This window comes from Triturus cristatus, chromosome 11 (assembly GCF_964204655.1).
Source record: "Triturus cristatus chromosome 11, aTriCri1.1, whole genome shotgun sequence".
Lineage (NCBI taxonomy): Eukaryota > Metazoa > Chordata > Amphibia > Caudata > Salamandridae > Triturus > Triturus cristatus.
In genome coordinates this window covers 166,059,956-166,087,487 of record NC_140594.1, presented here as the reverse complement: position 1 = coordinate 166,087,487, position 27,532 = coordinate 166,059,956, and the positions used below count along the sequence as shown (strand labels likewise).

The 27,532-nt window shown below is 45.4% G+C and overlaps 1 protein-coding gene across 1 annotated transcript in view; it reads right to left on the bottom strand.

Moving 5' to 3' along the window:
• Positions 1 to 1,598: 1,598 nt before the first annotated feature.
• The window catches only part of MORN3 (MORN repeat containing 3), a 273,245-nt gene continuing 247,311 nt past the window's right edge, over positions 1,599 to 27,532 (bottom strand). The window contains exon 6 of the mRNA XM_085636381.1: positions 1,599 to 3,697. Within this exon, the coding sequence (XP_085492507.1) occupies positions 3,602 to 3,697 (96 nt within the window). The 3' untranslated portion in view covers positions 1,599 to 3,601. The remainder of the gene's footprint in view (positions 3,698 to 27,532) is intronic.

The following is a 27,532-nucleotide window of genomic DNA, read 5'->3' as shown; positions in this document are numbered from 1 at the left end:
GATCTCATGGGATGAAATTTAGTTTCAGGATCTTTTATATTCTACCTATATTATATTTTGTATTTGCCATCTTTTTGATTAGTTGGTTTTAAACTCTTACCATCATTTTTGTTGAGCGCTCTAAAATTCTTTCTATTATCTTTCTCTTGCTGTTCTCATTCTCCTTATGTTGTTCACTTTCCTCCATTTCTCACTGCTGTGCCTCCAAATCATTTGACCAATGTCACTTTAGTCTACTTTGACTGACATCATTGGACAGAGGTCTTACATTCTAAGATCTTCTGCTTGTCCTCCTATATCTTCTCTGTTAGCACATGTTTTCTCTGGACCAAAACTCAGGTTCTAGTTCAAACTCTAATTACTACCACTCCACTCATATTTGATTTGTATTCTCCTTCCAGTATTTAGCATTTTCCCTTCTCTCTCTTGCGTTAGGTCTTAGTTTCTTTAGGTAACTCTTGTACAAGGTTGTATTTTTCACTAGCCTTGCAATCTTTGCAAAAGCTTTTTTCTCCTCCTCAGAGCATGGGGTCAGGTAAATTTGTCATGCTGTACAAACAGACACAGGAAGATAAAGCCCAGACTTGAGTACGGTCTGTTAACTGCGGTGAAAGCAATCTCTCTGGCAAAGGTACTCTTTAACCTGCTGCCCGTTTGATAGCAACTGTGTGTGTTTATTATTTGACACATCCAGGCAGTGGCACTAAATAGGGTAAAAACTAGAAGTAAGCCGGAACTGCTTAGCTTGGTGATCAGTCATGAATGGGTCCTCTATGGGAAACTTACTTACCAAACAACATTTTAATCTATCCAGTTCCACACTGGCCGCATTGATACATATATAGGGGCAGATTTACAAGAACTGGCGCATCTCTACATATTCGCAGAGATGCGCCAGTTCATTTGCGTGACGAAAAAAAAGCCTTGCGCCACCATGGATGCGTCGCATTTATGATGCTGCGCACTGTGGCGGAAGGAAAGACAGATGTCTGATGCATCTTTTGGCAGTGTATTGCTGGAGTCATGTTGTAAGCACGACGCAACTCCAGCAGTGGTCAGGAATGCCTATTCCCATCATACTGCGTCACTCCTTACGCCTGCGTCAAGCAGGTGCAAGGTTTTGACGCAGTGGCGATGTAAAAGTGACTCAGTGAAATCTTGTAAATTTCACTGCGTCACTTTTACGAGTCTTCCTTGCGACGAAACGCCCACCCTGCATACATTATACCTGGCGCAGGTATAATGTAGCGCAGGGCTTTACAACGTGACGCATCTCCCTAGATGTGTCACGTTATAAATATGTATCATCGTGGCGCATTGTTTACGATGCCGCTGCGTCACAGAAGTGCCGCAACAGCGGCCTAAAGTTGTTGCAAGGGACTTGTAAATCTGCCCCATAGAATTGTTTCTTTTCCTGTATATCAGCCACAGCTTCACAGGTGCCGCTTATCCTCTATGAACTCCAATGAAGGCCTATTCTGGAGAGGATACAAGCATATGTGGTACTCCAAAACTCTCACCCTTCCTGAGAAATCTGCGCACCCCATGCTTTGGTAGCATGTATTGGACTAATTGAAAACAAGAAAACCTGAAGAACAGCAAGCTGGAATTCTCAATGTGCTCTCAGTAAACATTTATTTGGGCAAATAGAACCGAACCAGTAAATGGCTAAATTGACGCTCACAATGAGGCATTCCCTTATTTGAAAGGGGGCTTACCTCATGCAAATGAGAGAACCTTTTGCCATTGTGTCTGTGCTGTATTACAGAAGTGGGTGCAACGACAAGAAAGCAACCAGGAGGCACGCTGACTGCACCACGTGTGGGGCGATGCACAAGCTACGTGCCTCCCAACGTCGCCCCTTGGAAGTAGGGAAAGGGGGTCCCAGGGACTTCCCAATCATCCTCTCACATATAAGTGCAGTCACTGCACCCCCCTTTACAAACGAGGCCAAGACTCTGCCTGTGGTGAAAGGCAGACTAGTGGCTTCAGATAGCTGAGATCTCCATCACTAATGCTTTTGTACTCTGAACAGCAGATTGACAATAATAGGGCACAGCCCACGACTGGCGTACTTAGGTGGCTGTGTCATGGTGCAGAGTAGGACGGCGTACTTAGGTGGCTGTGTCATGGTGCAGAGTAGGACGGCGTACTTAGGTGGCTGTGTCATGGTGCAGAGTAGGACGGCGTGCTTAGGTGGCTGTGTCATGGTGCAGAGTAGGACGGCGTACTTAGGTGGCTGTGTCATGGTGCAGAGTAGGACGGCGTGCTTAGGTGGCTGTGTCATGGTGCAGAGTAGGACGGCGTACTTAGGTGGCTGTGTCATGGTGCAGAGTAGGACGGCGTGCTTAGGTGGCTGTGTCATGGTGCAGAGTAGGACGGCGTACTTAGGTGGCTGTGTCATGGTGCAGAGTAGGACGGCGTGCTTAGGTGGCTGTGTCATGGTGCAGAGTAGGACGGCGTACTTAGGTGGCTGTGTCATGGTGCAGAGTAGGACGGCGTACTTAGATGGCTGTGTCATGGTGCAGAGTAGGACCATGAGCATTATATGTAATACAGTCCCAGGAGAGCAATCTGACGTCACGGGGATGAGGAAAGGATGCTGGGCTTGTGCTGGAGGATGGAAGTGATACTCTGTACATAGTAATAGGATAAACACAATCACCAGGAGGGGAGAAAACTAAACAGAACATGTAGAAAGCGATCAGGTCATTCAAGTTCAAAAGCGGACATCCATGTAAGCGGCACTAGGTGTTCTTAAGAGTCCAGAATAATCTCAATAGAAATAAAGGAAGAGGCTTTGTTTCTGTGTGCGGCAGCTTCAGGAGGAATTGAATTGCTGTCCATCACAGGAGTGATTCTTTTTGTTTTTTGTTTTTTTAGAAGTGAACATGTCTTCATTTCAACTTCTTCAGATACCCATTTTGCCTTCTGGTTTGTAGCTGAGCTATTTCCATTTTCTGGGTATTTCAGAGGACTGCCTCCCAAGTTGTAAAGTCAAATTTAGTATTTTCTGCGCTCCTCGTTTCAGGAGAACTCGTGTAAATCCTGAATACAAGCAACTGTTGCAGAATCCTCCAATGATAGCCCACATTTTTATAAAGTTAACTTTCAAACCAGGGACTTCACAAAGAAACAATGAATCTGAAGGCTTTCCTTTGTGGATGTTTTCTGAGAACCACACCAGAATTAAAAGAAAATAAATAAGACCCTAACAAATTCTGACCTAAAGTTCCATGTAACAGATGAGGTACAAGTTGCTAGTCCATTGCATTTAATTATCATCACCATCAGTAAACCCAGGAAATAAACTGTCTTCATAAAGGACCATTTAACAGCTAAACTGGGTGATCACAGTTGCTACTTTTTGTTGACATTTGAAAACTGATTTATTTGTACTCCACTGGTCCTAAGGCTTAAACACTTACTCCATAATTAGTAGTACAAACACTGTAGGTTCACAAAGGAATACTATTTGTCTTGGCAATGAGCTTCTCAGTATCTATAACATAACAAAATTCTTCAAGTTTCATGATTCAGTTTAGTGCTAAGCTGGCGCTCCCCATGACTTGGAGAGCTTGGGCCAAGTCTGTCGTTTCCACTATGTGCTCTCCACCTTAAACGGTGCCGGATCGTGTTTGTTCAAAAGGTCTGTCTGTGCCGTAGACAAAATTCCTTCTGGATCTGCCACTTTAATCTGTAATAAAGGGAAACCTAATTAATGCTTCTGTTTTAAAGAACGTTACACAATTGTATACTATTGTAAATTCACATCCTAATAGAAACAATACAGTAAATGAATTTAATATATAATCAACCTTCTTGTGGCTTTCCTTTAATATTCGAGATATTGAATAAAAGCCGCAAAAAGACCGATTATATATTAAATTCATTTACTATGTTGTTTTCTGATTATTAAACCATCCTTTGTTATTTATGATAAAATCATTATTGTTCATATTAGATGTACTCTGCTGTCTTGGGAGCGAGTGAGTTTTATTGAATGAATGATCATACGATAGTCATAGATTAGTGCTGTAAATTTCCAATCCCTATGCTGACCGCCTTCGTTCAACAGTGTTTTTAATATTTTCTTTACATTGCATAATAAGGACTTTAAAAAATAAAAAGCATTTTGTTTGATTTACACCCACCATGTGATTTTTTTCTTTCTTCAAAACTCTTTTTTTTATTGAGTCATCAAATAAAGTAATCCCATGTATTACAAAGAATTAAATGTATACATTGTAAATCAAACAGTATATCTGTTTCTGAGCAGGTGACTACTATATAGCATTTATAAAGCAAGAAAATAAACCATTCTGGTCTGTAAACGACTGCCCCTAACATTATTAACATCTGTGTCATATACTGCATAGCAAACCTCTAATCCCCATGTGATTTTTTTAGCCCTCCTTTTCTGTTGAATGTGTTTTTTAATAAATTAGGGTTTGTGATGTATAGCATTTGATTTGCCTCTGGTTTTTGTAAATTGATATTTTTTCCGCTGCTTTAGGAACAGGAACTCACATTATTAGCAGGAGGTACCCTTCGTTACAGCACTATCAGGCTGCATTAATGAAACCAGCGGTATGCAAGGTATGTCCGGGAGTGGCCAAATGTCTGACAGATTTCCCATACGGGATACGTGTACATACAAGAATCTCATGGAAGTTAAAGTGAATGGTTAACCTGAAATATGGGATGGCTCCAACTCTTGATGACTAACGTGGGGCACCCATTGACTAAACTGTTGTACCAGCTGAAGACTTTTGTCCACGCTCATGCTTCCATTGCAAAGAGCTTAAACAGAAAGAACCGCACAGTACTCCTTTGGCCGCACAGGTACCCGTAGAATGGGACCCATTTTATAGAAATTTTATTTATTTGTACAAAACCGACCTTACAGCACTTAGTAGTCTTTGAAGGGCAGGTGATTCTCTTATCAGGCCAAAAATTACATTTGACTTTTCAACTTTATGGCCGATAGCATGGAGAGTATATTTATTGGATTTAGTCCTTGGTCCAGAGCACTGAATGTAACAAATAGTGCTTGCACCATGACAGACAGAGGCCAACCAGGAGGGATATATCCAGAGTTCTGGGTTAAAGAGTCTTAAATAACTAATCACAGAAGAGGGGACATGGATGAGAGAACAATATTATTATTTAGCTTGTAGAGCGCTTGGTTACTCCAATGGAGTGTCCCCGTGCTAGAACACCATCCGTACTACAGCAACTGCCCTCAAGTACCGCCCTCTATCTACCTCTAGCCCCAAGGGTACGAGAAATAAGGCCTACTTCCGGACATCCGGAGGGTGTTGGAAGAGCCAGGTTTTTAGTTTCTTCCTGAACAGAGTCTCAGATGCACATGTCCTTGAATCCATAGGCAACTCATTCCATTCCTTGGCCGCAAGAACGTACCTTCCGCACCTTAGGCACAGTCGTTTTAGCTGTGCCCAGAGATCTCAGGTTCTGCGCAGGCCTATAAGCAGTGAGAAGGGGATGCAGGAATCTTGGCCCCTTCTCATTGAGGATCCTGTGGCCAACACACAAAGCCTTAAAGGTAACCCTAGCCTGTATAGGGAGCCAGTGTAACTTCCTCAGGGCCTCCCCCGCCTAGGGATGTTCAAAATTAGCCGAGCTGCGACATTCTGGACCTTCTGCAAGATATTGAGATTTCTTGCAGTCGCCCCTAGGTACAGGATGTTACAATAGTCTAGGCAGGATGTAACAAGGGCCTGTACAATAGAGGCTAAATTAAGATGACTAAGAGTTTGATAGAGGAGCAATAGATTGGAAAGATGGGGAGAAGCAAGAACGCTGGCACATGAGAACAACCCATAAGAAAGGAATTGACAACGAAAGTAACTTTTTAAAGCTAATTAAAATAAACAACAATAGTTCTGGCTGTATAGAACATGGGTTTGGGGTAATAAGTTGTGAGAAGAGAATGGAGGGGATAATGTATTTCTAATTGAAAGCGACCTGTTCCAGTGAATGGCAAGATTTACAAAAGACAAGAAAAGAAGTAAACATGAAAGCATGGCAACAAACACATACAGTGGGAGCCACGAATAATGGTGAAGGTGGATAAAAAGAAGAAAGCTGGAAAAGCACACTAGTTTTAGAGGGGTCAAGAAGGAGAGCATGGTTGCCCATAAAACTGCAAATAGACAGGCCAATAGATCTGTGTGAAAACCAGCCAGCGGAAAAAGAAGAATAACATTTTCGGGGTGGGCCATGCTCGCGGTGTTGGACTTATATTTTTGGGTGCAAATGAAGTAAGTGTCAGTGTCACATTAAGGATTTTAGGTCACCCTCTTTGGAACAACTTTGTTTTTTTATCACTTTTTCTGCTAATTCAAGACAAACCTACATGATGCTAAACAATATAAAATTATACTTTAACTTTCACACAAAAACTATATGCCAAGCCCAGTGGACAACAATTCTTAAAATGACACTGGGTAGAGAGAGACATAGTCAAATGTAGTTGTAGGCAGAGAGAGGTTCTGACAGAGAAATTGACAAAGGTGAGATGGAGTGAGAAAAAATATCACTTTACCATGGGGGCCTCTAGCAATTGCCCATTTTGCCCATGCCTTTAAACGTCTCTGAGAAGTGGGCTGAGGCCATGTGGATGGTACAGACACGGGCGTCAACCAGGAATAGCTTCACTACACGTGTCCAGTACATGCACAGCCCTTGCATGATCCACCAGGGCTGAGTGTTATTGGGTGCCCTTGAGATGCATGGAGTATTCATTCCGTGAATGAATTTCTTGTCCTTCATTCTCACACTCAGCGTCATTATAGGGAGAGTCAATTGAATTAATGTTATATATCTATACTGTGGCTTCAAGATGCCTGACATGTACGGCACCAACTCACACCTGCTGCCGGTGGCATCCAATTGTATTTACCTTTAGAAGTCCATTACAAGGTAATTGAATGCCCAGAGAGGCAACCTTGTGCCATAGAAGTAGTCTGGACTCACAAACCTTGACCCTTTGAGCTCCAAAACTTTTAAGCTGTGCAGCAGATGGTAGCAGACTGGCCTGAGTAGCAATGGGTCCCACTCTTTGTTAATAATAAAGCATATTCCCAATACACTGAGACAAGCATCTACATGAAGTGGATATGGTTCAATCACAATAATGTTATGATATGGTTTGCTTATATAGTGCACGTACACCGAAAATTAATGGTGCTTTATAAAAAAACAAGTAAAAATATACAAACCTGACAGATCATTTATTTGTTCTTATATGGTAAAAAGAAGAATTTTCAGTGTCTTACGAAATGATGTAGTGGAGGAGAGTGAGCGGAGATTCAGCTGTAGTTTTTCCATTTGCGTAAACGAAAGAGAAAGCGCTTGTCATTGAAAGTAACAGTCTTAAAGGATGCCCAATAAATAATGTCCAGCCAAGGACAATAAGCGCTGAGGCTTGGTGGGCAGCTTGAATTTGGAAGTCAGAAATGCAGGGCTGGAACCATGGCATCTACCAGAGACTTGACCAAAATGGTCTTTTTGGCAAACAACCAGTGCAGGTAGGACAGAATGGGGCAGATGTAATGTAGTCAGTGAGCCATCCAATGGGGCACAACTGTGAAGTAAAATGGTAAGAGAATTATGAACCACAGCAGATACAGAAGATGGGAGATGAGTGGTGGATAATTAGAATATCATCTGAGTGTCGTCGGCATGCCTACAATGTCCTGTCTTTCTGAAAAAAATTATACATCTATTTTGCTTTCCTAAATACAATTCATGATCCCAACTTATTGGTTCACCAAAAAGAGCTTAAGAAGCAAATTCCCCAAAACTTTAAAAACGTTTCCCCAAATTCTTGCCAATATCCAGCTTTGGCGAGACAATGTTAGAATTGGGCGTTCCATGAGATGCTGTTACACTTCAACAATGCTAAGAAAAGATGGATTTTCCACCAGCCGCTGCCTCATAAGAATTATCCTGGCAACCGTGGTAGCATAAAAACAAAATCCTGTCCATACTTTCTTCTCAGTAGGTCAGCTCCAAAGGACATCAGTTAAAAAGTCAGATCCAAAAGTTTTTAAATAATTTCAGCAATTGTGTTAAATATTTTATAACAGAGAGGTGGCGTGGCTTGGCGCCAGCCAAGATGGCAACATAGACCGTGAGCTCCACGGCCGGCCCTCCTGCCATCCCTGAATTCCAGCATTAATACACTAACTGGTGTGGTAAAGTGCACCAATATGATCATCCGAAAGTACTGCTCGACCCTAGGACTGAAGCCGATCCTGCAGCTCGGTCTGGGAGTGATCGCCGGGGTCTGCCCGGCACCACAGGCAAACGCCGCGCGCTTTGAGCGGGAGCAGACAAAATAAAACGTCTGAGGTGAGCGGTGGCCCAGAGGAGAAGGCTCGGAATGCTAAGACCGAGCGGGGGCGAATAGTGTGCATTCCCCCCCCTCTAACCCAGCGGAACCCTCGGTCACCCTTATATTAGGTGGAGATATGAATGCAACTATGTCATTAGAACTAGACCGAGATCCATCATTCCTCCGAACAATAGGACCACAGCCACTGAATGCCTTTGCGGAGGCACTGGGACTTGTGGACTATGGATGATGAACAACCCAACCGCAAAGCACTATACTCGCATCTCAGCAGCACATGGTAGCAGATCCTGGTTATACTACATCTTCACACACACACACCGTACATGGGACAGTTTCGTGATGCGCGACACAGGGCATATCAGACCGCATTCCGGTCGAAGTGCTCCTGCAGGGCCCTTTTCGAGACTATACTCTCCCACCATGTATAGACCCATGCTGCTTTAAAGACCACAAATTCCGAGACCAGTTCAGGGAACGTATGCAACAATATTTTGACGAGAATACAGCCTCAGTAGACTCACATAGCACTCTCTGGGACGCGTATACAGTTGTGGGCTGGGGATTTGTACAGGCGGTAGCTGGAACTAAGCGGAAGGAACGGCTCTAACGATGTGAGACGCTGGAGCAAGAAACAGCAGACATCGACACTAAGCTGGGGGCAGAGGAGAAGATCGACCCGACACTGAAACATAGGTTGAGTCTCAAACAGAGAGAACTCAAAGACCTAGAAGAAAACATGGCCTTAGCACATGCAGTAGCTGCGCAGAGACAGATATACGACCCCGTGATAAAGCTAACAAGCTGATAGCATGGCTAGAGAAGAGAAACAGCAGCCAAAACTGGGTCCCGGAGCTGTGGACTCCCAATGGTCCCCCATGGAGCTCAAGCGCTGATATAGCATGGGCCTTCACAACCTACTATATCAACCTGTCTCTGGGAGGTCGGGTGAAGACAGTGTCGAACTGCTCAGGGATATTCCTCTGCCGGTACTCTCAATGGAAGACGAAGAGGCACTTGACCGTGACCTGACAAAAGAAAGAAGTAGTTGGGGCCATTGGTGACCTGCAGTCGGGGAAGGCAGGAGGCCCGAACAGAGTGTGTGGCAGAGTGTGTTGCCCTACACATGCTGAATATGTTTCTCACTGCAAGGGCTAACGGTCAGCTGCCAGTACATCCGAGGTTGGTGACCATCGTAGTCATTCCAAAGAAAGGGAAGCCTCTCGTGCTTTGCAGCTCCTATAAACCCATATCCCTACTTAACTTTGCGGTTAAGGTATTTGCGAAGGTGCTAGCCAACCGACTAGGCCCAGTGATGTCCACGGTCATCCACCCTGATCAGTCAGGATTCATGCCGCACAGAAGCACCAGGCTGAATCTTCTACGCCTATAGGGAATTATGCACATGGTAACAAATCACCCGACCGAGGCCGCCACGTTGTTGTCGCTCGACGCGCAAATGGCATTCGATAGTATTGAATGGCCATGTCTCATTGCAGTTCTCTCCAGAATGGGTTTTGGGCCGCAATTCTGCGCCTGGGTCAAACTCCTATACAGCACCCCACTGGCAAGGGTCTGGGTAAATAGGGCATTCTCAAGACCATTTGTGCTGCGCAGGGGCACGCAACACGGGTGCCCACTCCCCTCTTTGCATTTCGCGCTGGCACTCGAGCCGCTGGCAACATGGATTTGGGGGGGATCTGATTGTACGTGGCTTTGATGTAGGGGGTGGCTGGGAGGCGCACATATCCCTCTATGCAGACGATATCCTGATTTAAGCACATAAACCCCGTCAAACTTTTCATAGACTTATTCACATCTTCCAACTGTGTAGTAGTTACTCGGGCTACAAGATAAACTGGGACAAGTCCCTGGTTTTCTCGTTGACAGGTGAGATTCCATCCCTGACATCAGCCTGCGCAGCCTTGGTCCACAAAAAAGAGTTCAAGTATCTAGGTATCTGGATCACTAAATTGAAAGAGGACTTTATTAAACAAAATGTGTTTGCCCAGCTAGCGAGGTTACGGGAGGAAGTGGCCCACTGGCGGTGCCTGCTGGTGTCCCTCATGGTCAGGGCGCGTTTGTTCAAAATGATGGCTCTTTCGCGCCTGTTGTATGCACTGCAAAACACCCCATACCAGAGACCAGAGGCCCTCTTCCGGGCGATTGAGGCAGAGCAACATACTTTGCTGTGGGTGGGTGGAAGCCCACGCATCGAGCTACGCACACTGCAACGGGGGGTTTACAAGGGTGGTCTGGTGGTAACGGACATTAGGAACTACTACTTGGCGTCTCATCTCATTAACAGTAATGATTGGGTTTTCGCTCTAACCTCTGACCCCGCGAACCAAGTGGACCTCCTAGCTATGGGAAAAGCCAGATATCCGACCGAGCTATACAGTATGAATAGTGAAAAGTCGCTCCCGGTGCACATGCCGACAGTAGTCCGAGAGTGGAAAAAAGCCACAAAATCGTTAGGGAGGGGTGCTAGGTTGACGGAGCAAACCCCACTCTGGGACTGCGACCTGCTGGGAGAGGATCGGCTTCTGCAAGGATTTCACAAGTAGGGGCTCATCGGGATAGAACATTTGGGAGATGTCTGGCACGGTGAGACATTGGTTGACTTTGAAAAATTGCAAACTGAATACCAGATGGGAAAGGGGGAATATTTTTGGTACATACAACTGAGGCTTGCCCTCAGATGTCATGTGTTGGAGGGGGAATTGTTACCGGAATACTCCCCGCTAGAAGATAGACTTTTACTCGACCCAATGATCGACAAAGCTATCTCCCTAACATATCGGAAAATCATGAATAACTCCCCAGACTATATTGGTCCCATAAGGATGGCATAGGAATCAGATGTGGGGCTACTGGAGGATGATGAAGCCATACAGAGCCCTTGGGGAATTGCTATACAGGCATGGTTTAGACTGATCCAACTTCGGATCCTGCAGAGATCATATTCCCCTAGGACATTGCAACATCACATGAGTTGCTGCGACTCGGACAAATGTGCCAGAGGGTGTGGGGAGACAGGCACATTCTTTCACATTTTGTGGTCCAGCCCCAAAATTCATCAATACTGGAGAAGAGTTGCCCGGGTGATGACAACAGTAGTGGGCCTACAGGTCCCGGTTGACACACAATGGCATATACTGGGAGTGACGGGAGCGATAGTCTGGCCAAAATATGCAAAAATATGGCTCAGGCTGGCAGATGGAGTGGCAAAGAGGAATATTGAGCTGTTGAGGCTCCAAAGATTGGAGTATGAAAATTGATTTAGATTGGTGCCAACAGGCACCAAAAAACATCTATCAAGAGAGGGGCTGCCGCCATAAGTGGGAAAAGATCTCGGATGCTTGGAGTCATTATAGGCGCTAACTCCGGGAGGGACAAACTGGCTAGGGAAGGGAAGGGGGTTGCAGTGCTGAGATGTAGAAGGGAGAAGTGAGATCCAGATAGCCATACTCACTGGTTGCATAGAGCATTGTAAATGGATTAGGTGTGAACACTTTGACTCACTTCCTACTATGTTTCATCCTATCCATGCACTGTACTGAATAGTGTCTGAAGCAACTGTTTAATAAAAAGAAAGTTTAAAAAATAATATTTTATAACGGACAAATACTGCATCTCAAGCTAAAATACAAAAGTTACAGGGATCATTAAGGTAAAATCAAGTGACTGGGTCCTGCTTCAGTTCTGTGAATCACAATGGGTGTAAAGTTATCTTAATTAATTTTTAAATACTGTTTATTTTTTTGGTAAACTGCATGGTAATAATTACTTTAAAAACATAAGAATTTGAAACATGTAAAAACCCAAGACAGTGCGTGCCTGTAAATAGCCGCGCGGCATCAGGGGCTGCTTTGGTTCCTTTTCACAGGGGGTGTGGCCTAGAATTCGATCTGGACTGTTCCCTTGGGGGTGAGGCCAATGCAGCCTCCCACATGGATGAGCTCAGTCTGCAATTCCACAAAGGAGCTATAATTGGTGAGAGACTGCCCAGTGGCTATTTGATTCAAGCCTTATCGTCGCTTTTTTGCTGTCTGCATATAATCACTGCAAAATTTCACTGTTGACGTGAATTTAGGTTTTTATTTTTTTTACACCTCAATTTTTAGAGTGTTTGGCCTGATCTCATATGATTAATTTTTAGAATGTGGGATTTAAAAATCGACATGCCCCGTCTCGTACTTATCTGTGCACAATCACATATAAGCCAAAAGCCTAATCAATATCTGCTTGGGGAGGGGATGTGGTCTAACGGCTAGGGTGGACGCCCTCAAATCTGGGGAACCAGGTTCGAGTCTCGGCAATGATGCTCAACATCCTGTGATTCTGGGCAAATCACTTAATCTCCCCATGCCTAACAAAAATGAATGTGTCCTTGTGTAACGCAACTGGTGCTCATGTAAAGCACTCTGATACCCGAAACCTTCTGATCAAGTTCGCGCTATATTAAACTAGGGGAACAAAATAGTCATTGTTTCTGTAAGGCACCTGCCTTATAGAAACAATGGCTATTTTCTTTCCTAGAGGAAACAGGTGGCAACCACCTGGTCCAGTTCAAATAACAAAAGGGAGGGAGTTACAGCTGTCAGGAGGAAGATTGGACCCAGTCTGATGAGGATTACTTTAACAATTTTGTGTTCAAAAAGATAATCTGGCTTTCCCTCCGCAGACCTTACATCATGAGAAATTAAACTGAACCCCTCAGACACAGCGATGTCCTGCCACACTTTATCGTGCAGTGCAGTACAAAGTCATGAGGGTCTGCTCAAGTGGCTGCATCACAGATGTCTTCTAGTGAACTTGCAAGCTCCCAGCAGTATGCCTCATCTTGATCCCGCAGCGGCTAGCCGCCTGCTGACACCCCTATTTAAATATCTGCGGTGCCTGCTGCTTTTTCCCCTCTTAGACACCTCAGTGGTTTGAACCCCTTGCTCTTGAAGAGGCAGCTTGGTGCTCCAGTTCTTGGGCACTGCCCACTATTCTCTGCACTATAGACTGCCAGGGTCTGCCCATAAACATTCCACCTGCCTAAGGATGCCCACCTCCGCTCTGTATCCGTTTTGTCTTCGCCATCACAGCAGAGACTACTTGCGTATAGACCATTCTCGCTTCCTGTTCCAGACTCCTGTCCAGCCTACCACTCCAAACCCCAGGGATTTACTCTGGCTTGTAGCGTTTGACTTGTTTGACAATGGCAACTGCATGTTCTGTGTCCTCTACTGATTGGGGTTTGTATGTTATTTGCCTCTCTCAATGGGTCATTCGTTAGAGGAGACATTCCGTAGTTCTTCCTTTCATGCTCTGCAAACGGATCTTCCTGGTGGCCATTTTGTCTCTGAGCCAGTTGTTGTTGGTATTTCTTCTGGCTCCCGGTATGGAAACGTTGGCGCGCTGAATACTAAGGCTGGTAGTCTTAAACCGCCTCATGCCTCTTTAATCCACTACCAGACACTCCTTGCCCATTTATTTAACTCTTGCAAGTTCCTGCTTTCTCCCTTTGTGATGGTTTTTCCGTTTTTCTTTTCCTCTGTTTTTTCTTTTCTTGCTCTTTGTAGACGACTGATGCACAAAAATAAGTGTCAATCCCTACCAATGCACGCTGGTTGCTCCCACCGGAACCACCGGCTCAAATTAAGCACTGAGGGTGTCCCAAATGTGTCCATCACAACCCCTACCCATACGTGAGTTCAGTTAGTAGCTAGTCTGCATAGCAGACTTTCAAAAATCTGGACGGATGGCATTTCAGAGAGAAGATCCTTGAACACCCTTTGAACTCCCGACATGTTCCATCCTTAAGAACGCTTGTTTGGTGATCGAATGGGGGTGATGTTGAACAAAGTTCCCTGGAAACCCTCGCACACCCTCCCACTACACCTCAGAGCCCCTCCATCGCTCCAGCAGTTCAGTAAGGACCTCAAGACCTGGATGTTCAACCTATAGGAACAGGCAGCGTGATCCCACAGAAGGATCCCACAGCGCCTCGAGACCCTCACAGGTGAAGCAACCACGCTCTACAAATCCCGGTTGATTGGTGTCCTCTGGATGGGTTGTAGTGAGGTGTCATTTTCTGCAGGTAAACCGCACGCACCTCTTCCGCCATGTAACCGTGACAACTTCCTCCAGAATTCTTTTCCCCTGGCTCTACTTCTACCTGTCTCCAGGATTTATTCCTCTGATTTCATTAGAGTAAGTCATGGACTGGGCTACTGGAATTATGTGGCAGAAAAGGCAAATTATGCGTCATAATGAGACACGTTTGGTGATAGTATTGCTTCATTATTTTGTCTTTTTTTTACACTTGTTAACGCCGTCTGGGCATGGTTGCACCTAACTGGTACCATTATAACACCCAAATATACCAATTCGCAACAGAAAGGTAACCAGTCATGCTTTGCAACGAGCCTTCCACTGCAACACATGTTGCTGCGTTTTTAGTAACATTTTGAGATAGAACGTTTTTTTTGTTTGCTAAAATATGCAGATTATATGACAGATGAAGGAGCATGTGGCAAAAGAATCATTATGTGGGAAACGCTGCAGCTGCACAACCACATAATTCCAGTGGGTCTGGTCATGGATGATCTGTGCAGAAAGACCAGGACGATTATATACAAGGTGCATTCTTCACATGTTCAGACGCCACCAGTGACGATTTACCCTCATCTGGGGCAAGTAGGAGGAGGAGAATAATCACTATTTCCTCCCAATCTGAAATCCGGAAAGCCCTGTGCGCCTCATCAGTGGCAAAATGCTTTTTTTTCCACTCGCAAAATGGAGTAAGTGCAACAGAATGATTAGAACAAGGAAGCAAAGACCAGCCAAGGCTCGTCGGGCGGGGCTCGCCCTAATGTAGCCTCGACCGGTGCCAGCCATGGTCTGACCTCACCTAGGAATGCATTTTGACACTGTGAATACAGGCCCTGGGGCATGATTACGAGAAACAGTGGGCGAAAAACAGCGTGTTTCCAGCTTGGAGCATTTCTTTAGACGGAAACGGGCACGGCGACGCGTTTAAACTTAGGCTGGATGAGATAGCATCTCGGGTGACGACGCCAGTTTCAGAAGCCGGAAGCGCGCTGCTCCCTCGAGAGGGCCGGAGGCTCGTGTGTGGTCGGCAGCAGCACAAGCGAGCCCCCGGTAGAAGGCCTGATGAAAAAGCAATGTCAGTGTTTTTGTGCAGAAAAGTGCCATGTGCCCCTAGAGACATGGCATCAGAACTAGGGTGACCAGCATTGTAAAGCCAACAAGCATTGGCATAGCCAATAGGACTCGCATTTGGGACCTTATAAGTGTTTAGCCATGCAACAGTTGATGTTGTTGCACCAAGGATATTGTGCTACATAACTAATTACTTATAAGGTCCCAAAAGTGAGACCTATTGGCTATGCCTATGCTTGTCTTTTTTATATCCGTGTTCAAAAAGTGAAATACTTTGATTTGCGCTTGTGGAGCAAGGTGTGTTTCGCCAGCAGATTTTTTTAAAACTTAAATATAACTTTAGAGCATTATGTTTTATGTAGAAATAAAGAAATTTTCTTTATTCTTCTGATGTTCATGTCTCAAGAAAACTTCCTTCACCATAACCTTGTCTTCCGCACAGTGTGTTTTTAATCTGTCTCTGAGTATCCTCAAAGGAGTTACCCATAAGACACCAGGCATTCAGTCCGCAAAACTTTGACATTTTTAAGGTCCACTTTAAAGTATAGCTCGAGGAAAAGGGTGGAATTATCTTTGAAAATGTTGCTAACAGGTGGTTGTTTTAGACATTGTTCCATTTAAAAGCTTTTTTTTTTACAGTTTTATAATGTCTGCCCCTATACATAGATGTTATACAAAGGTTGGTCGCACACTGCTCGTCACACCAGCAAGTTGCCCCAAGGGACTGTGGTAGATGTAGTGGCGACGGCGGGTACGCCTATGCCACGATGTATAAAGAACAGTATATGTTGCGTTAGCCATCCCTGGACACGTGTTTCGAGGTAGTTGCCTCTCGTCAGCAGGGAGCAGGTCAGTGTAAAGGGGTGCCGCGTGGACTGCCAAAATGTAATTAAAACAGGTCAAGTACCTCTCATGGCGCGCAGGTGCAGATCCAAGGCTCGTCAGCCCGTTGGCTCAAGGGAGCCGTAATAAATTATACAAAGGTTGGTCGCACACTGCTCGTCACACCAGCAAGTTGCCCCAAGGGACTGTGGTAGATGTAGTGGCGACGGCGGGTACGCCTATGCCACGATGTATAAAGAACAGTATATGTTGCGTTAGCCATCCCTGGACACGTGTTTCGAGGTAGTTGCCTCTCGTCAGCAGGGAGCAGGTCAGTGTAAAGGGGTGCCGCGTGGACTGCCAAAATGTAATTAAAACAGGTCAAGTACCTCTCATGGCGCGCAGGTGCAGATCCAAGGCTCGTCAGCCCGTTGGCTCAAGGGAGCCGTAATAAATTATACAAAGGTTGGTCGCACACTGCTCGTCACACCAGCAAGTTGCCCCAAGGGACTGTGGTAGATGTAGTGGCGACGGCGGGTACGCCTATGCCACGATGTATAAAGAACAGTATATGTTGCGTTAGCCATCCCTGGACACGTGTTTCGAGGTAGTTGCCTCTCGTCAGCAGGGAGCAGGTCAGTGTAAAGGGGTGCCGCGTGGACTGCCAAAATGTAATTAAAACAGGTCAAGTACCTCTCATGGCGCGCAGGTGCAGATCCAAGGCTCGTCAGCCCGTTGGCTCAAGGGAGCCGTAATAAATTATACAAAGGTTGGTCGCACACTGCTCGTCACACCAGCAAGTTGCCCCAAGGGACTGTGGTAGATGTAGTGGCGACGGCGGGTACGCCTATGCCACGATGTATAAAGAACAGTATATGTTGCGTTAGCCATCCCTGGACACGTGTTTCGAGGTAGTTGCCTCTCGTCAGCAGGGAGCAGGTCAGTGTAAAGGGGTGCCGCGTGGACTGCCAAAATGTAATTAAAACAGGTCAAGTACCTCTCATGGCGCGCAGGTGCAGATCCAAGGCTCGTCAGCCCGTTGGCTCAAGGGAGCCGTAATAAATTATACAAAGGTTGGTCGCACACTGCTCGTCACACCAGCAAGTTGCCCCAAGGGACTGTGGTAGATGTAGTGGCGACGGCGGGTACGCCTATGCCACGATGTATAAAGAACAGTATATGTTGCGTTAGCCATCCCTGGACACGTGTTTCGAGGCAGTTGCCTCTCGTCAGCAGGGAGCAGGTCAGTGTAAAGGGGTGCCGCGTGGACTGCCAAAATGTAATTAAAACAGGTCAAGTACCTCTCATGGCGCGCAGGTGCAGATCCAAGGCTCGTCAGCCCGTTGGCTCAAGGGAGCCGTAATAAATTATACAAAGGTTGGTCGCACACTGCTCGTCACACCAGCAAGTTGCCCCAAGGGACTGTGGTAGATGTAGTGGCGACGGCGGGTACGCCTATGCCACGATGTATAAAGAACAGTATATGTTGCGTTAGCCATCCCTGGACACGTGTTTCGAGGTAGTTGCCTCTCGTCAGCAGGGAGCAGGTAAGTGTAAAGGGGTGCCGCGTGGACTGCCAAAATGTAATTAAAACAGGTCAAGTACCTCTCATGGCGCGCAGGTGCAGATCCAAGGCTCGTCAGCCCGTTGGCTCAAGGGAGCCGTAATAAATTATACAAAGGTTGGTCGCACACTGCTCGTCACACCAGCAAGTTGCCCCAAGGGACTGTGGTAGATGTAGTGGCGACGGCGGGTACGCCTATGCCACGATGTATAAAGAACAGTATATGTTGCGTTAGCCATCCCTGGACACGTGTTTCGAGGTAGTTGCCTCTCGTCAGCAGGGAGCAGGTCAGTGTAAAGGGGTGCCGCGTGGACTGCCAAAATGTAATGAAAACAGGTCAAGTACCTCTCATGGCGCGCAGGTGCAGATCCAAGGCTCGTCAGCCCGTTGGCTCAAGGGAGCCGTAATAAATTATACAAAGGTTGGTCGCACACTGCTCGTCACACCAGCAAGTTGCCCCAAGGGACTGTGGTAGATGTAGTGGCGACGGCGGGTACGCCTATGCCACGATGTATAAAGAACAGTATATGTTGCGTTAGCCATCCCTGGACACGTGTTTCGAGGTAGTTGCCTCTCGTCAGCAGGGAGCAGGTCAGTGTAAAGGGGTGCATTACGGCTCTCCTGAGCTACCGGACTGACGAGTCTTTGACCGGCACCTGCGCGCCTTGAAAGGTACTTTACCTATTTTTAATTGCAGGCAGTCTACACGGCACCCCTCTACACTTACCTACTCCCTGCTGACGAGAGGCAACTACCTCGAAACACGTGTCCAGGGATGGCTAATGCGACACATACTTACTCTTACACTTCGTAGCATAGGCGTACTCGCCGTCGCTACTACATCGCCCATAGTTCCATGGGGCAACTTGCTGGTATGACGAGCAGTGTGCGGCCAGTTATATCTAATTCATTACGGCTCTCCTGAGCTACCGGACTGACGAGTCTTTGACCGGCACCTGCGCGCCTTGAAAGGTACTTTACCTATTTTTAATTGCAGGCAGTCTACACGGCACCCCTCTACACTTACCTACTCCCTGCTGACGAGAGGCAACTACCTCGAAACACGTGTCCAGGGATGGCTAATGCGACACATACTTACTCTTACACTTCGTAGCATAGGCGTACTCGCCGTCGCTACTACATCGCCCATAGTTCCATGGGGCAACTTGCTGGTATGACGAGCAGTGTGCGGCCAGTTATATCTAATTCATTACGGCTCTCCTGAGCTACCGGACTGACGAGTCTTTGACCGGCACCTGCGCGCCTTGAAAGGTACTTTACCTATTTTTAATTGCAGGCAGTCTACACGGCACCCCTCTACACTTACCTACTCCCTGCTGACGAGAGGCAACTACCTCGAAACACGTGTCCAGGGATGGCTAATGCGACACATACTTACTCTTACACTTCGTAGCATAGGCGTACTCGCCGTCGCTACTACATCGCCCATAGTTCCATGGGGCAACTTGCTGGTATTGTGGAAATGTGGATTTTCCTGGTCAGTTATGTCCCCTATCTTGGACCCCAACGGTTCTATATGCATGTTACAAGTACATGTATGTTCCCTCCAGTTCCAGTTTCTAAGACGCAAACATATGTGTGTCTTCCGTCGACATGTTCTCTGTCAGATCCGCCATCAATGGGCTGGATATTCGATTCCTAAGTATGAAAGGCCACCGACTTTATATGGCTAAGTTACTACATTTTTACAGCTCAGGCAAGTAGGCCCGATTCTGTCCTCAAAGCCTTTCCCTGCTCTCTGTCTCTGACAGCTTCAGCTTGAGCTCGCATCTGTATCCATGAACTTTGTCCTACTCCCTGTGCAGCTAACGGTGCCTGCCTCGGCCAGTTTTCGCATGCCTGCCAAGAAGCTGTATTTCACCTTCGAATTATCTATTTTGCTCTCCAGCCGATGCATTCCTGTCTAGTGATTTAGGTAAACATTTCCTTTAGCTCACAAGCAAAGGACTCAGCCTTTCCGTCCTCCTGCAAGTGATTCATAGTCCTGCTGCCATGGAAAGTTTTCTGCCCCTCGCATCTCATATAGACACTTAGACGCTTGTACACGCACACACAGTTAGTATAGAATAGATTCTGTCCGAGAGTCCTTCCTTGTGGATAACATAGTTCTCCAAACATAGGATGGTAGATATGATTTGGGATTAGGTTGACTTGACCCCCCAGACTTCTCGTCTCCACATGTAGAGCTAAATGTCAAGTCCCCTTCACCCCCTAGTTGCACGTCAATTACACGTCATGCTGCTGCGCGCGCATCTATGCCAAGTATTATCTTATAGATCCACCTATGTCTGATAATGCAAACCAATCATGTTTCTTTTATTCCTTATTACGCCTAGTTTCGATTACGTACCTGTTTTGTCACTCTTCTTATCAAATGTTACGCCTTCTACATTCGTTTCATTGTAATGCACTTATTATAAAAATACATGTCTGTCAATAAATTATTGTACTTCACTTCCTGAACCCTCGTGGTGACGGAACCTGAAGGCCGCGACTCGAGTCGGCCATTTTTGATGGAATAAAGCCCATTTAGAAAACCTCTTATACCACGGATTCTGCCTCTTGTTATTTTGAGCTATTTACTTTATTTTAAGATTCCGTATGAAATTCAGTCCGGTATTTTTATTTACCACAGAATGGCGCCCGAATAGGGACACTTTCTCATCTCACGCGCCGGCGGTGCGTTGCAGGCCCGGTCTCCTGCCACAGCTGGACGGACCATAAACGCGTACCAGCAGGATTTCCTGTAAGCTCCCTCCGGTCAAGCGGGGGCGACTGAGGCTGCGATCAACCCAGACGAGGCGGTGAGAAGTGCGAAGTATCCCGACCAGAGCCTAGCTGAGAGAGCAAGATCCGAGGTATACTGAGGCCCACCAGGTTTTCCGAAATCCCGACGTCCAGAGGGTCCGCTGTCCGCAGTTATCGAGTCCTGTCCATTCTCTGAGGCCTTCCGTTTCAAGGAGCTACTCGGTGAGTACCATCGCCGGGGAGGCGTGTTGACGCACACATAGGTTGTGCCGGTCAAGACGGATTTGGGTACACAAATCCGGTCTGCACTGTTTAGCAGTGTATATGTACTGTTTAGCAGTATATCAAGTATTCCGAAGTATTCAGTTATTGTCAAGAATTCAGCGTGGTGATTAGTTAGGCAGACTGTCATCATTGTCGATCATTGTTATAATGTTTAATGTTTAATGTTTAAAGTATTCAGAAAATGTCTTGCATATTGTGGTATGAATGACTGTTCATTGTTCACTGTTCATTATTGTGTTTTTTCATATTAAGTAAATTCAAGAGTAAGTATCAGATCAGTTGTAAATATGCCGCTCTTCTCGAAGTTAAGACAGATTACTACTAGAAAAGGGGTGCTTGAAGAAGCAGTTCCTATTCCTCCTAGGGACACTCCAGGGCATTTTATGTACCATAAACATGGCTTAGATGCCATATTGTTTCTTGATCTATGGGTAGATTATACCAAGGGATTACCGGAAAGTCAAAGGTGGCCCATAGCGGGAACCTGGGATGCAGAGTGCATCATGAAAGTGGAGGAAGAGTTATGGAAAAGAAAGGTCAGACAGTCACAGAAAGACGCTGTTGAGTTATGGCGTAAAGAATCTCATAGACGAACAGAAAAAGCACGTAGACAAGAAGAGAGGAGTAAAGAAAGTTCAAATAAAGTTCAAGAAAATCTATTAATTAAGGAAGGTATCCGAGTGAAATCAGAACAAGTAAATAGACAAAGAAATGCTCTTATGAATGGTATGTATCCCCTTCTAGCCGAAGGACTACCTAAGGCTGATCCAGAGATGCCAAAAGACTTGCCACCCCCATTATTTCCAATTAAGGTACATCCAAAAGGGCATCCCAGAACCGCAGAAGATGTTTTTCTTTCCTCATATCTAGACGATGCAGCCCCCGAGTATGCTAACGCCACACCACATAGACCGTCTGGCGGAGGGGTTCAACGTCAGGATCAGGTATCTGTCCCCGTGCAACAGCAAGTTCCGACACAAGCGTCGGCAAGCACATCTGTTTCCGCATCTGTCTCCGCAGTCGACTCTACAGAGGTATCGACGCCCATAGTTGCTGTGTCACGTTCAACGAACCCATTCACACCCGACGCCCCAGATAGGGCCACGGGAGGTGCTAGCAGTACTTTTACACCACCTAGAAAAAATAAACTTGTCTTTCAAGAGTCAGCACATTCACGTACACCTAAATTCGTAAGTGAACGTACGCTTAAGGAACTCCTTGTAAATTGTAGATATGACCCGGTGGTTGGTAAAGAGGACGAAATGGTCCTGGCATCATTACGTATCAGGCGAGCCGCAGAGTATTTAGCGAGGTTACCAGGGATGACTACGCATCTAGACAACATATATCATTTTGTTCAAACAGGACGAGATCCAGGATGTATTAACAGAGCTATGGAATTCCAGAAAGTAGAGATACAGGGGGAACTGTTACGTTTCCTCATAAACTGTGTAATCAGAAATCAAGATCGTCCAGGGGTAGACCCGAATGCAATGCTTACTCTTACAAGATGGAGTCAGAATATATCAGAAGGGAGACACGATAAGCAAAATTGTATAATAGCCATGTGCCGAAAAATACGTAAAGAAATAGAGCGTATTCATGAAGAAAGATTGGGAACAGACGAGTTTGAGCCAGATGAAGTGTCCGAATCAGGGAATTCCGCAAGACAGTCAGAGACCATAGCCTATGTAGGCAGAGGAAGATACTGTGAAAGTACTAGATGTTTTTCTGATCCCATACACTCTGTATGTCCAAATAATAGCAGAACGTATCCGACGCCTGTAATAAATCTGAAGTCTCCTGAACATTCGTTTCAAGCCGCAGACAAGATACTACGAGAACGAAGGGGTTACCACCTCCTCGATTCCATGGATGAGCAAGAATTAGCCAGATCAGCCGTTCACTGGATTGACAGTCCTGAAAAATACGGTGATGAGACCGTAGCACACACGTTTTTTAATCTCAGTACAGATGAACAACGTTTAGCTGGAATCTATATGATTCAGCAACTCCTCATATTATATAAGAGCCAACATGCTGACCCTGGTCCTTTACCTGATATATTAACGGAACTACTCACAAACAGATGGAGAGGTTCTAGTAACAAGCTAATTAAAGAGATATTAGTGTCACGTAAACAGTATGTCCTTTTTGTAAGTCCGGATTCTCTCTCGCTGCCCCACAGAGAAAGAACGCCGTACTATATGGATAGACAAAATCCTTTACGAGAAGTGCACCCAATAAAAGGCGAAGACAATGAGTTTCACCGTGTATTTGTTTACACACCCATATCAAAAATGGAATTATTAGAAATGAAGAAAGTAGTACCTAGTCATGACAAAGACCCAGCGGGTTTCCACCGAGAAATTAAAGACATGTTACTGATGGGAGAGTACACCTTTCCCGATATTATGACGATATTAAAGGTGCTTTTGCCTGCTGGCATTTATGAAAAACTGAAAGAAAAAGAGTGGGAAGTGGGAGACCAAAAGATAGACTGGACAGCATTAGCAGAGGAAGAAAGGAGCCGAACTGCAGGTTCGGGGCTCGGGGATAAAGTTAAACTGTTACCAGGTTTACTAGTACAGGTACTGCCACGTTTATTAACTACAAAAAAGGAAGATTGGGGTGCAATCACAGCCTGCAAACAAAAGCAAGATGAAGACACAAGCGATTATTATGCTCGATTTGAAAAATGTTTTGGTATAAATAGTGGTATAAAAGCAAGTAGTGACTCATATCCACATCTATTTGTGACAAAATTAGTGGAAAATGCATTACCTCCAGTGAAGAATAGAATATTGAAATTCGAGAGTACCTGGCAAAGTAACACTCCGTCGCAAATGCTACAAATGTTACAGTATCATCACAATAGAATTAGGGATGAACAAGAACACGAGCATAGACGCATGAAGGATACAAAAATGAAAATGCTAGTTTCTCAGACAGTACCAGCAGATGGTCACAAAAAGGGTGTGACACATTCTGGTGATTCTACAGTTCCTGTAAAAGGAACCTGCAATTACTGTAAACAACTAGGCCATTATGTACACGATTGTCCAGTCCTGAAACGTAATATAGCTACAGGTATTGCAAAGGAGAGACCACGATTAGTTAGACAAGATCAGAATGAACAAGGAGCTATGCAGCATGGACAGTCCATGCCAGTTCAGCAACAGGCAATGCCAGCCTCACAGCAACCCATACAGTTTGTGCCAGCTGCACCACCGTTGCCTGCTACTGCCACACAAACCACAACACGACAAATGTATCAGACTGCACAGTATGAATACCCTGAATATCAGCGCTACGCATGAACCAGCCTAGAGAGGGAAGTTGACTTACCGCTTATCGAGATTCCTGTAGATCAAGAAGGACCTTATGTACATAGTGAATTATTAGGTCAAGATAGAAAATTCTTACTCGATACAGGGGCAAGTCGAACAACTATAAAACGAAGTGAAGTTCCAGGGGCACCCCTCTCAGGCTCTCAAAATGTTTCCCTTGGTTTTTCGGGAAAACCTATTGTTAATGAAGTATCACAGCCTCTACCACTTACGATAGGACCTTTGACACGAACTACAGACTTATTACTTACTAAATCATGCCCAGAAAATCTGTTAGGAATTAAAACTCTGAAAGCACTAGGAGCCATAATATGTTGTTCTCCGGAAGGAGTAAGGTTGTTTTTGCGTGATTTTAAAGGTCACTATGTGTCTAGAGACATGGATCCCCGACTACAGACTTTACCAGTACATCTATGGGCACAAGGCCCTACGGATGTTGGCTGCATGAACATTACACCCTATCGAGTTACATTGAAAGCAGGAGTGGTACTACCACGAATGCGACAATACAAGTTACCGCATGATGCTGTAGTGGCTTTGCTGAAAATCATTGATGAGCTGATTGCCCAGGGAGTAGTTGTAGAAACAGACTCCAATGTATGTAATTCACCGATAATTCCGATTCTTAAACGAACTGATCCTACTGCTCCGCCAGTATACCGATTGGTTATTGATTTGCGTGAACTAAACAAGTGTATTGTACCACAATTCCCTGTGGTCCCTGATATATCATCATTGTTGACAGCAATTGATTCCGAAGCAACATTCTTTACTGTAATCGATCTCAAGAATGCCTTTTTCAGCGTCCCAATAGATCCGGAAAGCCAATACTTGTTCGGATTCAGTTTAAATGGGCGCAGCTTTAAATTCTCACGCGCTCCCCAAGGATTCACAGAAAGCCCCAGCATCTACAGCCAAGCACTGAAACGAGAACTTGACAGTATCCACATGCCAGTCAATACTGCACTGCTTCAATATGTCGATGATCTGCTGATCACCGCGAGAAGCGAGTCAGAATGTGAAAAAGCTTCTCTGACAGTTTTACATTTCCTAGCCGACAAGGGGCACAAGGTGTCCCCTTCTAAGCTGCAATTCTGTGTTCAGCGAGTTATTTATCTTGGTCACTCGCTGTCCAAGGAGGGAAGGCAGCTTACACCAGATCGCATCCAGTTAATTGCTAACATGTCAATACCCCAGACACAAAAGGAGGTGCGAGCTTTCATAGGCCTCACTTCATATTGTAGGCAGTGGATCCCTCAGTACGCATTTCTAGCAAAACCACTCATTCAGTTAACCACACAGGAGGCAGCCACATCGACTGTTCTCCCTTGGACTCAGGAACATACACAAGCTTTTGAAAGCCTAAAGGAAGCTTTATGTCAAGCACCTGTTTTAGCAACACCATGTTATAGCAAACATTTTACACTCTTTGTTACAGAACGCGAAGGTACTGCCTTGTCAGTACTCACTCAGGATCAAGCAGGATCACGCAAGCCATGTGCTTATTTTTCCAGTACATTAGATCCCGTAGCTCAGGCTTTGCCTGCATGCCTGAAATCAGTGGCAGCGACAGCTTTAGCAATCAGACAAAGCGATGCCATAGTATTAGGACACCCATTGACAGTACAAGTACCACATGCAGTAGAGGTTCTTGTGAACCGAACACAAACACAACACTTGACCATTGCAAGACTTACCGGTTATGAACTGACATTGTTTCAACCACACATAGAGATCCGACGGTGTAATACATTGAATCCTGCTACACTATTACCTGTAATTGGAACAGACCCACTAGCTCATGATTGTGTTGAAATCATTGAAATAAAGACGAAACCTAGACAAGACTTGACAGACGTTCCATTGTTAGATCCAGACCTGACGTTGTATGTAGACGGATCGTGCATGAGAACAAGTACAGGAGATTTAGTGGCCGCGTATGCAGTCACAACAGACACTGAAGTTATTGAGACACATTGTATAGATACTTTGTCAGCCCAAGCAGCAGAACTTATTGCTCTAACGCAAGCCTGTATTCAAGCCACAAATAAGAAAGTTAATGTATACACTGACTCACGTTATGCATTCGGAGTTGTACACGACTTCGGCGTGCTGTGGCGAGAGAGAGGTTATTTAACCTCCCATGGTGCCCACATTCAGCACGGACCCCTCATTCATGCTTTGTTAGACGCAATACATCTACCCACTGCTATATCGATTATGAAATGTAAAGCACACACGAAGGTTACTGATACCATTTCTCAAGGCAATGATTTAGCTGACAGAACAGCTAAACAGACTGCTCAGAATCGCACATTAGACATGACAAAGCCAATAGTTCAGACACCAACACAGTGTATGACAATTAAGGATCCCGCACTTGACGTAATTGACATACAGACACATGCCACAGCAGAAGAAATAAAGAAGTGGACTGAACTAGGAGGGATCCAGACAGATCAAGGGTGGATGACGAAGGAGAAATCTGTATGGTTTCTCCCTGATTCCATGGTTCAAGCCATTATAGCTACAGTTCACAGTCCAGCACATTTAGGAGAGAAGGCTATGCTAGACAGCATTCAGCACATTTGGTTCAATAAACATTTACGAGCAGCAGCTAAACAAAAAGTTCGTACCTGTATGATATGTTGTCAGTTTAATCCAGGAAAGAGTGTTCCCGTAGAGCAGGGTGGATTTCAGCCTCCTGACCATCCTTTTGAAGTCCTCCAGATGGATTATATTCAGATGGAACGTTGTCGAGGATTCAAATATGTTCTCGTAGTTGTCTGCGCTCTCTCCCGTTGGACAGAGGCGTATCCCGTATCAGATTACACTGCCCCGACTACTGCCAAGCAGCTAGTTCGAGAATTCTTCCCACGGTACGGTTTACCACGTGTTGTATATTCAGATAACGGTCAGCCTTTCTCATCCGAATTAATGAAACATGTCTCACTTTTGTTGGGATATCAGTGGAAATTCCACTGTGTCCGACACCCCGAGGCAGCAGGTCTCGTGGAACGACATAATCAACTTTTAAAAATCAGATTGTCTAAAATATGTCAGGAAAAAGGTGTGGACTGGATAGTAGCCTTACCAGTTGCGCTATTCTACATGAGAATGGTAGCACACTCTCGAACAGGGCTATCCCCTTATGAAGTGATCTTTGGTAGACCACCGAATATGTGG